Here is a 14,917-nt window from a genome sequence, read left to right on the forward strand (position 1 = left end):
ACGCTGCTTTTTTCGAAGTTTCTCAAGAACCATTCGAGCCACAGAATTCGTTTTGGCATCGTTGGATAGAGAATTAAAAAGTCGATTCAGTCGTAACAACGTGAGTAAGGAAATTCGAGTAGTTTTGACACAGAAAGCAAAATTTGAATATCACACTTAGGTGCAAGATTATGTCAAAATTTCATGTTTTCCGTCCCGCGTTTGCTCGTTTCTCGGAAGCAAAATGAGTAAAGAACGGTCATTTTTACAGTATTCCAGAGAGAATTAAATGGCCTTTTTAGAAAGTGAACCATCGATAAGAAAATGTTGCAGTTTTCTCAAAAAATGCTTGAATTCCAGAAGTTTTAGATTTGCGTAGTTTTTTTTTGAGTTGCAAAATCCACTTGAACATAACGCTGCTTTTTTCGAAGTTTCTCAAGAACCATTCGAGCCACAGAATTCGTTTTGGCATGGTTGGATAGAGAATTGAAAACTTGCTTCAGTCGTAACAACGTGACTGAGTAAATTCGAGTAGTTTTGACCCAGAAAGCGAAATTTGAATATCAGACACTTCGGTGCAAGATTATACCAAAATTCCATATTTTCCGTCCCGTTTTTGCTCATTTCTCGGAGGCAAAATGAGCTAGAACGCTCATGTGTGCATCATTCTAGTCAGAAATAAATGGCCATTTTAGAAAGTGAACCATCGATAAGGAAGTGTTGGCAGTTTTTTCAAAAAATGCTTGAATTCAAGAAGTTTTAGATTTGCGTGGTTTTTTTTTGAGTTGCAAAATCCACTTGAACATGACGCTGCTTTTTTCGAAGTTTGTCAAGAACCATTCGAGCCACAGAACTCGTTTTGGCATCGTTGGATAGAGAACTGATTAGAAGGGGGGGTCATGACCCCCATGACCCCCCCTGGATCCGCCCTTGTACACAACGCCAACAAAAAGTAAAAAGAGACTACATTATGGTGTGTAGAACGCAAGTGCTTCAAAAATTACCATTCATGTTTTTAATGACGATAATAAAGCACTAATCTTTTGGGTAGTGATTTCTCCCATTTCCCTCATTTGGGGACCCCAACTACTGTCCAATGTTTGCTCCTTTTTTGGACATGAGTTGTTACACTTGACTTTTAAGTCAGATTTAAGAAGATTTCAGTTAATAGACAATTTCTTGGGCCATAATGCGTGACTCATTCATATAACTGAATAATTTCGGTATTTCACTCAAGCAGTTGCAGTTTATGCCCACAACAGTTCATATTTTGCCTTGCTAACGTTACATGTACCTATGTGAATAATGCATTGTAAATTACAGCTCTAATTGAGAGAGAACATCAAACTGAAACATTGCTAGTAAATTACTACCAAAGCGTATAAGAAAATTCGAGAAAAACCTGATTTTTGCAATGGATTCTCTTGCACGTGCAAGCCGGGTTTGACACACCTGAGTTTGAAAATGCAATTATTGAAGAATCGGGGGCTTTTATCGCACTCAAAACATATTGAGAACCTTAACAACAACCTAAACAACATACCATCTTGTAGTTTGCTGCTCGGTTCAGTCCTAAACACGAAGTTGAGACAAATTATTAACAAATTGGTCTGACTACTGGTTTTCACACAAACAATTCTGTAGTTCGCTTCATTGACAATGTCAAGTCAAAAATGCTATGGAAACGCTGAAAGGAAGAAGAAAGTTTCCGCACATTTGTAACCAATCGGATCTGGTGACGTTATTGTCTTACCCATTGTCAGAACAAAGATGGCCAGATACTTGAACCTGCTCCCTTCTAACTTCCTCCACCATAGAGTAAATAGAATAATTCATAATTCGATAATAAATTGGTCCAGTCATCCTGACAATCTAGAACTGACGCCATTTTTCCTGCATTCGACTTAAAAAGTGCAAGTGATTTAATCAAACCTCTGCAAAGTTTCCAAAATGGTTAAAGCCGTTGCCGTGTTGAAAAGCGAAGTGGTCAATGGAACCGTCTTCTTTTCCCAGGTGAGATTTTCATCTAAGCATCAAATCCACCCGGTAGAAGGTTCCAGATAAAAAATTAATGTTTTTTCCAAACTATCTAGGAAGGCAACAATCCGGTGCAGGTAAATGGATCGCTGAGCGGTCTCAAAGAAGGCCTGCATGGATTCCACATTCATGAATTCGGGGACAACACCAATGGCTGCATATCAGCCGGGCCCCATTTCAACCCCAACGACAAGGAACATGGAGGCCCAACTGACGCTGACCGTCATGCTGGAGATTTAGGAAACATTGAGGCCAATGCTGAAGGAGTCGCTAAGATCAACATCACGGACAAGCAGATTTCGTTGAGTGGAGCGAACAGCATTATTGGACGCACAGTTGTTGTGCATGCAGACCCTGATGATTTGGGCAAGGGGGGACATGAGCTGAGCAAAACCACTGGCAATGCTGGTGGCAGGTTGGCCTGTGCAGTTATTGGCCTTGCACAGCCCAACTAGATTTATCAAGTCACTGGTAGTTTACGTTAAGATGCACTGTTCTTTTTGGTGGTATTGAGAATTTCTTTGTTTTTAGGAATCGTTCCTATTTCCTGCATTTTAGGTGTTATATATTGAAAATGATTCATTTTATATTATGTTCTTGTTGTTCATTTCAGTTTAAATAAAAAAATACTATTTATCACCGTTTTATTGTCGAGTTAAATACTTATTATCACCCATACTGCGAGCTATATGCCATCCAATGTACTTGTTTTAATTAAATTATGCTGGTTCATGATAGGAAATTACTTGAACTTGTGACCGTGAATTTCAAGTAGTTATCAACAGACAAGGGCGAACTATTATTTCATATAAGTTATTATTTGTCTCTGGTTATCAACATTTGACACTGAATTGCTTAGGAACACTTAAATAAACTATAAAATAATGTTAAATATATCAAGCTGTATGTATGTATAGTTAAACTGAAATGGAACACTATGTAAGAAAAAAAATCGAATTAAATAATAGGAATATATTAAGATCAAGAGAAAATGGGTGTATGTCTAATTTCCAATTGTATTTTTATTTAACAAGTTTACAAATACATGCTGGCAACGTTGTTAATTAGCAGTGCTACAAAATCTGACAGAAGAACAATGTATTGGCGGCAACCGGTTAAAACACTAATTTATTTAATAGTCTTTTATTTTTGTTGTTTCCACATAAGTGAATAGTTTTACCCGCCATCAAGGTGCTACTCGCTCGAATATGAAGTGCACGATTCCGGAAATATCGTGGCATAATAAAGAGCCGGTGTTTTCAGTGGATATTTTTCCAGAAAATGGGCAGTTTTACAGGTTAGCTTCTGGCGGTGGTGATTGTCATGTATTGGTGAGTAAATAATCCTATTTTATTTTCTGTTTAGTTGCTTTTACTACGTTTATATATGTTTGGTTTTGCTATTTTCTATCACTAAAGCCTTTGTGCAACAATTTTTCAAATGTAAGGTAATTGAAAAGTTTTACCATGTTTGTACTTAGTTTCTTCCAATTTACTGTTACTTATTGGCCGATATCTTATGTGTGCTGGGGATGTACACGATAAGTAATATCTAGCTACTTATATATGAAAAGATCATTTCTATGATCACGCAGAAGCATGAATCTTAACTTATCAAAGCCCAGGGTACAGGCTGCTTGCTGTAACGGATCAATGCCCCCCTTTTTTTTCTTTTTGTTTGCCCGGCGGGCAAAGACGCCAAGTGTTCCTAACCCTGGGTAGTGTCGGATTCTTACCAACTAAAAAACCCCCTTTTTGTACTACGGGTTTTCGGGAGTTATCCTTTCAAACTTGTAGTCCTCTCTAAGAATTTGTCTGCTTCGGTATCCGTATGCCATAGCATCGCATTTTCTCCATGCTAGCTGCTTGTTAGCTTGGGCATCTTATTAATTTAACGCCTTTTTTTCCTGGGTCCCAGATCTTCAGGATTGTAACGTTTCGCAGCTCTTCGTTGGAGTGTCTTTAGCTTTCTCAAAGTCTGCTTTCGCTCTCCTTGCGAGAAACTCTCTTAGTAGCTCCCACTTCAGATTCCTGTAGATTTGGGAGTTCCTAACAAACCAGGGCGCATCTACGGCCATCCGCAGAAGTTTTCCGTCCGTTTTCTGTGGCCTGAAGTCTATTCATGCATATCCCCACGCAGTGGAGGCATACGCCAGTGTCGGCCTGATTATGGTCTTGATGAGGAGTAGCTTGTTCCTACTACTCATCTGGCTTCTTCGATTGAGGAATGGGTACAACTTGGCAGTTGTTGCCTTAACCTTGTCGATGGCTGTTTTTATGTGCTTCTTCCAGGTCAGCTGCTTATCTAAAACAAGACCCAAATATTTAGTATCTCTTTCCCATTCGATGTTTTGTCCCTCTATGTTGCCATCGACACTGTCCTGCTTCCTGCCAATAAGTATGGCCTGGCTCTTCTCTGCATTTATCTTCATCTTCCACTTGAACCACTGATGTAGTTCGTCAATTGCAAGCTGGAGCTGTTGCCTGATGTAGTCCTTGCGCCATGAGGATGTCAGAAGGGCCCTATCATCTGCAAAGAGTGCCAGGGTCGTATTGGCAGGTCTTGGGATGTCGCTTGTGTATATGTTGTATAGCAGTGGGGAGAGCGCTGCTGCTTGCTGTACTCCTGCCTCAGTACTTCTGGTTTCTGACCGGTCAAAGTTGGAAGTCTCCAACTTTGACGCTGAAGCTCCTTCTGCAAATATAACTGTCTATTAACTGGCACAGTTTTTTGTTAATAATAGAGACCGTCTCTCCACACTCTGTGGAACGCTCTTTCGACATCCAGTGTGAGTATTCCAGTCGTTCGGTACTGATTCCTTTCTTTGGTGCATCTTTCTACTCTCCTGAGCAACTAAAGTTCCGTGGAATGCTTTCCTCGGAATCCAAACTGTTCTGGCGGAAGCAAATCAAGCTCGCTCGTTTCCTCCTTAAGTCTTCTCACTGCACCCTAAGACTGATAGAGAAGTTTCCAGCAAAAGCTGAAAGTGAAATCAATAGCAGATATTTAGATGTATTCTAATTCTAAGGTGTCGTTCATGTTATGGTTGTATTCAATTAGATCAAAAAGAATAATGCTAAAACCAAAAAGAATAGAATAGAATACGTTGTTATATACGAAGTAATGTTCCTTTTTCACGAAACACGTTGTATAAAATCTTGACCGTATATTTAACAATGTTATTAAACTGTGTGTAAAACAGAAAACATTTACTATTTAAACCCCATTTTCAAGATATGGCAAATGACCATTGCATTAAATGGTGCAGTAAACCAAGACCTAATTTCGGACCTTACAAGACATCAACGATCTGTAAACTGTGTCAGATGGTCTCCTTCGGGAAAGTACTTAGCTTCAGGAGATGACGATGCCAACATTATTGTTTGGCAACTTAAGACTGATAGCATTCCATTGCTGGAAGGTACGAAATCTTGTTTCTCGTACATTTTGCCCATTAATTTGGTGTAACCGAAATGAAAACCTTTAAGCGGCTTATTTAGTGAATAATGACTGATTATTGTTTCATTTATTAAGGCGAAACAGGGGATAAAGAGACATGGACTGTCTACAAAGTTATGAGAGGCCACAAGGAAGATGTTTATGACTTATGTTGGTCAATAGATGAACTAAAACTGTTATCTGGAAGTGTTGATAATACAGCAATTTTATGGGACCTAAACAAAGGAAAAATCGACCATATTTTAACTGATCACAAAGGGTTTGTCCAGGTATAGCTTACTTGATTTTAACCCTCTAAGCTTGCAATGAATAAATGAAGCTACCAGCGATTTATATAAAAAATCTACAAATAATTAATAAATTCATGCTTTTTAGGGGGTTGCCTGGGATCCAAAAAATCAAATACTTGCCACGATTAGTACCGATAGAGTTTGTAGGATATTTGATAATACAGGCAAACATGTTAAAGCCAGAATACAAAAAGGAAAAATCACTGCAGGTAAGGATAATTTACATATTTACTAAGCAACTAAAATATACAGAAAATCTCTTATAGTTCCAGAAGGTCATTTTCTAAAAGACAAAGATGCAAAGTACTTCCACGATGACACGTTCAAGTCGTTCTTTAGAAGGTTGCAATTTACTCCTGATGGTTCACTGTTAATAGTGCCTTCAGGCTTCATCGAGGCCGAAAACTGTAAAACTGCCCTCAACTCTACATTGATTTTCGCTATTGACAATCTCTGTTCGTAAGTATAATGCGTACAATGTAAGAACATTGACTATATCAGTTCCTTTACAGACCCGCGGTTATTCTTCCTTTGCCAAGGCAAAGCAGTACGGCAGTCAGATGCTGCCCAATTCTATTTGAACTTAAAGAAGAAGGCCCTGCTCCAACAATTAAGCTACCATACCGAATGATATTTGCCGTAGGGACTGATCATGATATTATTTTATATGATACGCAACAAAAGTTACCATTTGCGCGGTTCCAAGAAATACATTATACTAGAATCACTGATCTGACTTGGTCCCAGGATGGTTTACTGCTGATCGCTTCCTCCACTGATGGATTTTGCAGTCTAATCACGTTCGAACCAAACGAACTTGGCACAGCTTGGGTAAAAAATGAAGAAGAGATTGAGGAAAATCTTTTGGAGGTCAGTGCCTGTCAGGAACTAATCGAAAAGGATGAAAATGTCGATATCGCTGATAAGGAAGTAAATAAAGGCGAAAAGAATGATGCAGCAAAAAAGGAGCACAAAGAAGAATCGATAAAACGACCCAGCTTTTTAGAGCAATGGGCCTTGAAAACTCCAAAAAAGAGGAAAATTGAGAAGGATGTGGCTAGTCCTGGGGCCAAAGCTCAAGCTTTCGAAATTTTAGAGTCACCTATGAAAGTTAATGTTAGTCAACAGAATCTTCCAGCAATGGTTGCTGAAACAGAAGAAAAGGTTGTAAGTGCAAAACCAACTAACCAAAATCCAGTTGACATAATTTCTTTGGAGTCGGACGATGAATGCAATATCACACCTATAAAGAAAAAGTCTGCTAAATTAATTAAGGCACAGAAAAAGGAGCCGGTTTTAAAAATCAAACTATCTCGGATGGTGAACTGTAGTACACCAGAAGTAAGGCCTAAGAAAGCCAAAAACGCGCTACTTAGTTTTCTGAAACAATCATCTGAAAAGGCGACCAAGAAAGCGCAAGTTCCTAAAGAATCTCACATGGTTTTGCCAATAGAAGAAATTAGTGCGCGAGATGCCTGGTCGTGTCATGTGGCTAATGAAGAAGCCCGAACTCCCCAAAAAATAGACGAAAGTACAGATGACGATAAAACTGAAGACTTTTGTTTACAGCTTGAAGAGTCTCAAGAGTGCAGGGAACGGACTACTGATCCACAAAGATCCAATGAGAAACACCTTGAAAAGTCTGATTTAGATGATAAGAAAGAAAGTGCAAAAAAAGCGGAAAGTCAGAGTTCCGCGTTGAAAACACCCAGAAGGGTGGCATTGATTACATTATGTGGCCCGGGAAGAAAACTACGAAAATAATCGTTCTTCCCTGTTCCACATGAAGAATGAAAATGAAGTTTCGCTGTATAGCACGACGACGAGCTTTTGTTTAAAGATAACTAGTAAATATTATGCGCTTTTAGACTGTGAGTGTCCCCGTTTTATATATAGAAAATTTGAAGAAAACTTATTTTCATTCAAAGTTCGTATTTGATTAGTATATATTGAGGATAGATATATTTGTAAAAATTCAAATGAAAAGGAAACGAATAAATGTTGCCCAAACGTAAATATTTTTTAATTAGGACAGTTTTTGTTTTTTTAATAATCTTTAGTCATATTTTTACTTAGATGTTCTTGTACAGGCAGATTACTTTAAGATATTAGCCCAATTCTAAGCCCAATCAAAAGGTAAAATTATATAATCCTTAACTCATATTTGTTGTGCTTTTGTTAGAATACGTATATCATACTGCCCGAAAATATATTCGGATTCGGGTAAGGACTTCGGCTGGAGCTTTTTAGACAATGAAAAGGTGCGCGTGAATAATTTTAAATTACAAAATAATTTAAATTTTTCTATTTCCGAAAACTTCAGATTTTACCATTAATAAGAAGATCATACGGAAATCAAATCGCCAACAACCGCAGATAATTCCATTATTGTGTGATAATTATTAGCTGTTAACTTTGAACTTTATTATTATCATTGAATTATTTTTGTTTCATTTTACGCTTTATTTAAAAGCAAGACCTTGTGCCAGAACAAAACCAAGACCATCCAAGTCTCGGCCTTGCCTTCATTTGCGGCCTTTCATCACTACACTTCATTTGCTTTTCCAAAAACTTTGCCTTGCTTAAACTTAGTTTAAGCCTAGCCAGGGGATATTTATAGATTAGAGATCCTTTCTTACCAGCTTTCTGTAAGCTGGCGCCCCATCATCCATTGTATATCCATTACTTAATTTTCAAAATACATACACTGCACTTGAACACACAATAAAAGTCGACACCCAATTGAAAGTTTGCATTAAATCCTGCAGTTAACTGCCTGGATGATTTTCCGCACTTGCTTTGGAAGCACCGCACTTTCTTTAGAGGCATAGCACCAAATTACTATACAAAAAATATATGAATATCCTGGCAAGACACAAGAAACCGAAAATTTCGTTCGTTGCCCGAAGCAAACTGAATCTTTTGTAAGCATTTAGAAAAAAACTCATGCGTTATCGAGGATTTTGTCACATTTCGAAGGCACCAGCAATATGATCGTTTAATTGATCATCCCTTCGATGATTCATGTATTATTTGCATTGCAGTTCGATTTCAGTTTTTTTATTGTTGACTATTTTGAAGAAAAGTTTTGCGTTTCAACTCGATTATTAACACTTTTTTCGGCTAAAGATATCCGATCAAATGGCGTATTAAAATTTTTAATGCTAGTTACATAGCCATAACAACTGACTTTGCAACCAGAGTACCGAGAAGACACCAGGCATCAGCAGAATACCAAGAAGACACCAGGCATCAGCATTTGACGTGTCAGCAGTTACGTTTACTTCATTTGGTTGTTATACATAATTCATTCATTCTTTGTAACCACCTTGTGGAATTAAGTAGTAAGCTTATTCGCTGTTAAAATTAAATAAAGCTTTTTAAAAACGGTTTCGTTAAATAAAGTTTTATAATTTGCTGAATGAACTTATTCTCGGATCAGTTTTTTGGTCGTCTTTTATGAAACATTCAGTATCTTCAGCAGATACATGATTTGTGGATGATTTCTCTTCGCTCGCACCATTAAGCAATGCGGAATAATTAGCATGATTTTCTTTTGCTCAATTTTAATGAAACTTTCAGTTCGTGCAGCTCGATATGTTGTGCACAAGATGCCTTAAGGACAAGTTCACATTCAAGCCATATCATGATATATGAATTATTTCTTCTGCTCGCAACATTAAAAGCAATGGAATTTTCACACGAGCCGTTTTTCAAGTAAATTGAAATCTGCCGCCAAACAGAATTTTCTCGGTTCATTTGACAGATTCCAGTCAGTAACCTCTGTTATCAGGGTGACCAGGTGTGGCGATTTATCGCCAAATTGGCTAAAATATTATCAAAATAGAAATTATTATTTGAAATAATATACTGGAACATTGCAAGTCTTACTATACTATAGTTTTAGTGGCAACAGGGCATTAGAAATATGCTTGCGCCTAACTTCACGACCCCGCATGAAATAGACAGATTCACGCAAGCGCATAAATAAAGGCTCGGTTCATGGTGGAAATGTGTTTGGTCCACAGACCATAGAGAAAGTAAAATAATTTTACTTACTCTATGCCACAGCAGAGAGTAAATTATTTTATTTTCTCTATACTTTCTCTATGTGCCACAGACCATAGATGAAGACAAGTACCACAAGTAGCCACAGACTACATACTATTTGATGAGGTTTGATCCTCTCCAGTTTTTTGAAGGAATTTGTTTTTGTCCGGTATGTTATTTTTTGTAAACCGAACTTTAATTGTAAATCGCATTCTATGTTGTCGCCTTTAGTAAATTAATTATTGATAACAACAGTAAACTGATTCTAATACGCTCACTGCACGTCCATTCATTATAATGGCAAGTAAAAGTGTATCTACAAGAATTACTAGAAGGATGGTGAAAAGTTCTGGTGAAGATATTTCAGCCACCTTCACAAAACATCCCGTCAATCTAGAAAAATTTAAATCGAAGCCAAAGAAAAAGCTTGCAGCTTGCAGTGAAAATTCAACGCTGGCGCCAATTGTTGCCGACCCCGAAAGCGAAGCTTCAGCAGTTACCAAAAGGAAAGCCCCTTCATCAAAAAGAGCACATATTACAATCGAATCCACCGAAAAAGAGACCGATTCAAATCCCAAAACAAGCAAAACAATGCCTCCGAATTGGGAAACAATGCTAAATAATGTGAGGGAAATGCGTAAAGACTCCGACGCCCCAGTGGACACAATGGGCTGCCACAAGTGTTCTGATGAAACTGAAAGTCCTCCAGTAAGTCAGCTTGGATTTCTTACGCATGGTCTTCAGAATTTTTTTTTAGGTGATAAGATATCAAGCTCTTTTAGCTTTGATGTTGAGCAGCCAGACAAAAGACCAAGTTAATCATGCTGCTATGCTCAGATTACGGGAACATGGTTGCACAGTGGAAAACATCCTGAATACTTCTGACGAGGAATTAGGCAAATTAATCATTCCAGTGGGGTTTTGGAGGGTAAGTGATTTCCCATGCTGCGTTCTATGTTCAATATATCAATGAGAAGTTTCCAGAATAAAGTAAAATATATTAAGAAAACATCTGAAATATTGAAAAATCAATATAACTGTGATATACCGAACACCATTGAAGATATGCTGAAGTTACCAGGAGTTGGCCCAAAAATGGCACATCTTTGCATGAAGGTAGCTTGGGGCGAAGTTACAGGAATTGGTATGTGAATGCTGGTTCAATTGGAATTATGTGAATTAACATTAACTTTAGGTGTCGATACACATGTTCATCGCATTGCAAACAGGATGGGATGGGTGAAAACCAAAACTCCAGAGCAAACTGAAAAAGCTTTAGAAAGTTGGCTGCCATTTGACCTATGGAACGAAGTGAATCATTTGTTAGTAGGATTTGGTCAACAAATTTGCCGGCCAATTAATCCTCAATGTTCGTCGTGCCTAAATAAGACGATTTGTCCTTCTAGCAAGGCAAAATAATTAGATAAAAAAAAAACGTTTAAAACATACTAATACTATTTAATCGGTGTCTTTATTCCTTTTGGTAAATCGACCCTTTTTATTGCCCTTCTTGCCGAACTTTTGCTTGGCTCCTTCCTTAAGCTTATTGGCCCTTAGGGATTGTTTTTTCTGTTTTCTTTGCTCCATTTTGTTCTTCTTCTGGAACACCTTGCTTTTTTGTACGTTTTTTGTAGCCTGTTTCTTCAGTTCCTTTTTCACTTGCTTCTCCGAATGGAACTGTTTGGTACTAGGTTTCGTCACTTTGGTTGCTTTAGGAGTTTTAGCTTTCAGCTCCATGCCGGGTATCTCCTCTGGATCCTCGGGCTTAACCTCTTCTTCTTGGTCCGACTCGTACTTAGGCCGATTCGCACCAATCCAATTGCTTTGCTTGGCTATTTCATTTGTTGAGAGCTCCACTACTTTTACAGTAACATCATCTTCTTCATATTCATTGCTTAGGTACTTTTCCAGCTCTGGAATGTCTCTGTGAGACACCACCAGTTTCTTGTACGATTCCTTGGCATCAGATTTCAACCGTTTCCGCTCTTCCTTGAGATCGTTTTCCAGTTTTTCTTGAGCATGTTTCTTCCTTTGTAGCTTTCGCTTGCGGAAGCCCGTAAGAAAGTCCCTTGTAAATAACACAGTGAGGTTAGAATTGGAAAAATTTACAATGTGCTTCATGTAATTTGTCAGATTGTTTCAATGTAAATATTTACCTTCTTTTGACTTCGTCAAAAACCAGGTTCACTTTCTTTGCTCGCTTTTTTGGCTTTTTATTACCACGTTTGACACTTGCCACTGCCATGCTTTCCTGGGTTTTGTTTATTATTGCCGCTGTACCTACAAGCACAGATCACAGAGGTTACCACAAAATATCCCCCCTGGGGGTATGTTCTGTGGAGGTTACTCTGTAGTCTGTGCCTACAAGCAAAACGTTCCAATCACCACGGTCCACAGAACATACACCCAGGGGGGATATTTTGTGCCACTGTCTGGGTGACMAGGTGCGGCGATTTTTTGCTTATGTTGCCGACAATTTCTYAGTAATATGTTTTAGACACACAAGTAAACATATATAATTTCAATTCAACTTGTYAGAAAAACTAAAGTTCTTGCTTAATTTAAACCGTTCCGMTTTGTTTTTATTGGTTTACCCCGTTTTAATTTACTTGRCGCCAAAACCGGCGATTTTTAAGTCTACATTTGGCGGCATTGCCATTTCTCTGTCTGGTCACCCTGTCTGTTATCTGTGGTTTAAAAAGTCAACCGAAATTCCGAAAATAAAGCCGCAAAAAAGCCGTTGAATGTGCTCGAATGTGTAAAGTTTGCGTGATCAAAACACATCCGACCTTCAAGTGATAAAACCCGTTAAAAAGCTGAAAAATCAATTATCCGTGCACTTAATATGTAAAATCCTGAACAATCAGAACTGAATTCTAACCTAACAATGGAACAAGCTTGTACCTACAAGGATTTGCTGCTCAGGAAACTGTCCTATGCTGTAACGTCCAGTGTGTTTTCCCAACTGTTCATATTGCAGTTCTACGTGTTCCTGTTCAACACCAACGTGTTTTATCCGCTAGAATGGATGCAAAGAACGTTTCGAACCATGACGTCCATCAGCACATGGATTTTCATGGTGCCATTTCTGGCAATTATCTTTGCTCAGTGCGTGATTTGTGCTAAAGACTATGTAGTGAAATCGTCATATTGTTCAACAAGATTCCAGAAGTTTTTACGTGCCTTTTCCTTGCACAACATCATCTTACTGCTGCTGCACATTATAGTTGGAGCCACTTCGACCTGGCTGTTTTTGTCCATATCCGATGGACAATATAATAATTTGACTGAGGTATGCAAGGGAAACGCTTACTGCCTTAACGAGGGATCGTTTTTCCTCATTCTAAGTGGTCTGTGGACAGGATTTTACTTTTTCCTTAAAGTGTATGTCGCCGAGAAGAATCTAGCATTTCCAGTTATCCACCAGAGAAAGTTTCTGCAATTGAAATCACAATTGGGACCGATAATCCGTGAGTCTGCACATCTATCTTTCTGGCCGTCATTCTACTTTGGCTTGATATATTTCATCGTTGGAGACCTGCTTGCCAGTATTTTTAAAGACGCATTTGCATTGCTAGACCGTGAAGAGAGACCCACAGCTTTAATTTACAGCCATCTGTGGTTCTTCAGTGCTCTTTACTACTTCAATATGAATTTAATGAGGTTTTATTTCAATTTATTCTTGACAGAACCAGTGCAGTTTCCAGTCGTTAATGCCCAGTTAGGAACAAGCTTAACATTACAAGACAGCATCACGAACTATGATTGGCCAATTGTGCAAAATTTGGCCTGTTTAGATCTGCATTTGCTGTCGCGATGGTCGCCTGTAAGGAGACAAGCTTTCTTCGCTTTATCAAACCCTGGGGGACATCCACATAATTGGAATTCTTTGGTGGAGAATGTTTTGAAGCTTGTTACTGAATATACCCAATTGTTGAATAAAACCATCGATCTGCCCGAGAAGAAAGTCGTGCCACCGATCATTCAGGCTCCGATAATTCAAGGTCCGGATAAATTCAGGAATTTGAGGAATATGGCTTTACTTGACGAGGACTGTTATAGTTATATTGATATTTCCAAGAGCGCTCCTGTAGAATTCTCCTTTAAGCCAAACGTTCTGGACGGCATTTCGGCAAAACTGAAATCTATCTGGAACTTCCTCAAACTAATAACGGGAGTAAACTTTCTATTTGGTGAACTGCCACAAGCCAACGTTAGAAAATGCCTGGCAAATGGTAACTTAATTATTTGGTCCTCGCAAGGCATTTCGGATATCATTGCCGCCTCTTTGGACGAAGATAAGTTCGGCATAGTCCAAAAGGATCTACCAGTGATAATTTCTAGTTTGGTTCAACTAAAGCAAAGCCTGGACAAGCTGAATAAAGTGCCAGCCCTTACAAGGAAAATGGTCGGATATGATGACTTTAACTACAGAATGAAAGGCGCGGTAACTACAGCAGTTAGAAGAAGCCTTTTTAATATATGCAGGAGTTTCAATGACTATTTACGAGACATTCCCCTAAGCAAGGACATTTTTCAATACTTGCAAGTGCAAATTATTTGTAAAAGCTAGTGAATTGCGGTTATTTTATTTATTGTTTTTTGTGCATTTTCCAAATAAAAGCTTAACAGGCGTGAGGTTTATGTTGATCCAATCCAATCTACAGGGTGCTTGGTGAGTTGATGTAATTTTTGCAGGATTTTCTAGTATATGTAATTTTACATACAGGGTGGCCATTTTCTGAATCTTTGTATGGGTAACTTCTACATTTTTAAAGATAGAGAATCCGTTAAATGGGCAGAATTCGATTGTCTATTCGTTATCGTTTTCAAAATTTAGGTACCCGAGTGGGTTCCTGAAATATCCTGAAAAGACAAGAAATCAATACTTTCATTATCACTTATTACGTAATCTGCTTAACTTCGAAAAAAAGTTAAAACTGCCCTTAGTACAACTTTTTGCGTTGAATCCAATAAACTAGCGCTCGTTATCATAGTCAACTTGATTTACGAGATAAAAAATAAACCTATGGTTTTTAAATGGTAATCATAGTTGGCTGTGGGCCGTTTAAAATCCTTGTTTTTTTCTGAATTTAACGATA

At 38.2% G+C, this 14,917-nt stretch overlaps 6 protein-coding genes across 10 annotated transcripts in view; 4 read left to right on the top strand and 2 right to left on the bottom strand.

Moving 5' to 3' along the window:
• LOC109538428 (T-complex protein 1 subunit beta) overlaps positions 1 to 1,655 on the bottom strand; it is an 8,848-nt gene extending 7,193 nt beyond the window's left edge. The window contains exon 1 of the mRNA XM_019905653.2: positions 1,523 to 1,655. Coding sequence (XP_019761212.2) covers positions 1,523 to 1,525 — 3 coding nt within the window. The 5' untranslated portion in view covers positions 1,526 to 1,655. The remainder of the gene's footprint in view (positions 1 to 1,522) is intronic.
• A 121-nt stretch (positions 1,656 to 1,776) lies between these two features.
• Positions 1,777 to 2,652, top strand: LOC109538429 (superoxide dismutase [Cu-Zn] 2). Its single transcript, XM_019905654.2, has 2 exons — positions 1,777 to 1,992; positions 2,073 to 2,652. The coding sequence occupies exons 1-2, from the start codon at positions 1,930 to 1,932 to the stop codon at positions 2,469 to 2,471; spliced, it is 462 nt and encodes a 153-aa protein (XP_019761213.1). The 5' UTR covers positions 1,777 to 1,929; the 3' UTR covers positions 2,472 to 2,652.
• A 345-nt stretch (positions 2,653 to 2,997) lies between these two features.
• On the top strand, positions 2,998 to 7,781 carry LOC109538427 (chromatin assembly factor 1 subunit B). Its single transcript, XM_019905652.2, has 6 exons — positions 2,998 to 3,347; positions 5,251 to 5,437; positions 5,551 to 5,744; positions 5,851 to 5,974; positions 6,032 to 6,224; positions 6,278 to 7,781. Exons 1-6 carry the CDS (start codon positions 3,225 to 3,227, stop codon positions 7,527 to 7,529), a joined length of 2,073 nt encoding a protein of 690 aa, XP_019761211.1. The 5' UTR covers positions 2,998 to 3,224; the 3' UTR covers positions 7,530 to 7,781.
• A 1,950-nt stretch (positions 7,782 to 9,731) lies between these two features.
• On the top strand, positions 9,732 to 11,277 carry LOC109538452 (endonuclease III-like protein 1). 5 transcript variants are annotated; one of them, XM_019905697.2, is made up of 5 exons: positions 9,732 to 9,984; positions 10,071 to 10,523; positions 10,573 to 10,743; positions 10,800 to 10,959; positions 11,011 to 11,277. In XM_019905697.2, exons 2-5 carry the CDS (start codon positions 10,113 to 10,115, stop codon positions 11,232 to 11,234), a joined length of 966 nt encoding a protein of 321 aa, XP_019761256.2. In that variant the 5' UTR covers positions 9,732 to 9,984; positions 10,071 to 10,112; the 3' UTR covers positions 11,235 to 11,277. The 5 variants fall into 5 exon arrangements, with proteins under 5 accessions (XP_019761256.2, XP_048524497.1, XP_048524498.1 ...); XM_048668540.1 differs by having other exon boundaries at positions 9,734 to 9,941; positions 10,047 to 10,523; XM_048668541.1 differs by having other exon boundaries at positions 9,735 to 9,941; positions 10,174 to 10,523.
• Positions 11,253 to 12,178, bottom strand: LOC125502403 (ribosomal RNA-processing protein 17-like). Its single transcript, XM_048668543.1, has 2 exons — positions 11,972 to 12,178; positions 11,253 to 11,883 (listed from the first exon to the last, which is right to left on the bottom strand). The coding sequence occupies exons 1-2, from the start codon at positions 12,058 to 12,060 to the stop codon at positions 11,274 to 11,276; spliced, it is 699 nt and encodes a 232-aa protein (XP_048524500.1). The 5' UTR covers positions 12,061 to 12,178; the 3' UTR covers positions 11,253 to 11,273.
• An 81-nt stretch (positions 12,179 to 12,259) lies between these two features.
• On the top strand, positions 12,260 to 14,450 carry LOC109538451 (nucleoporin NDC1). Its single transcript, XM_019905694.2, has one exon. The coding sequence runs from the start codon at positions 12,703 to 12,705 to the stop codon at positions 14,386 to 14,388; it is 1,686 nt and encodes a 561-aa protein (XP_019761253.2). The 5' UTR covers positions 12,260 to 12,702; the 3' UTR covers positions 14,389 to 14,450.
• Positions 14,451 to 14,917: the final 467 nt, after the last annotated feature.

This window comes from Dendroctonus ponderosae, unplaced genomic scaffold, assembly GCF_020466585.1.
Source record: "Dendroctonus ponderosae isolate FM_Combo_2020 unplaced genomic scaffold, Dpon_F_20191213v2 Dpon_F_20191213_7, whole genome shotgun sequence".
NCBI classification, from domain to species: domain Eukaryota; kingdom Metazoa; phylum Arthropoda; class Insecta; order Coleoptera; family Curculionidae; genus Dendroctonus; species Dendroctonus ponderosae.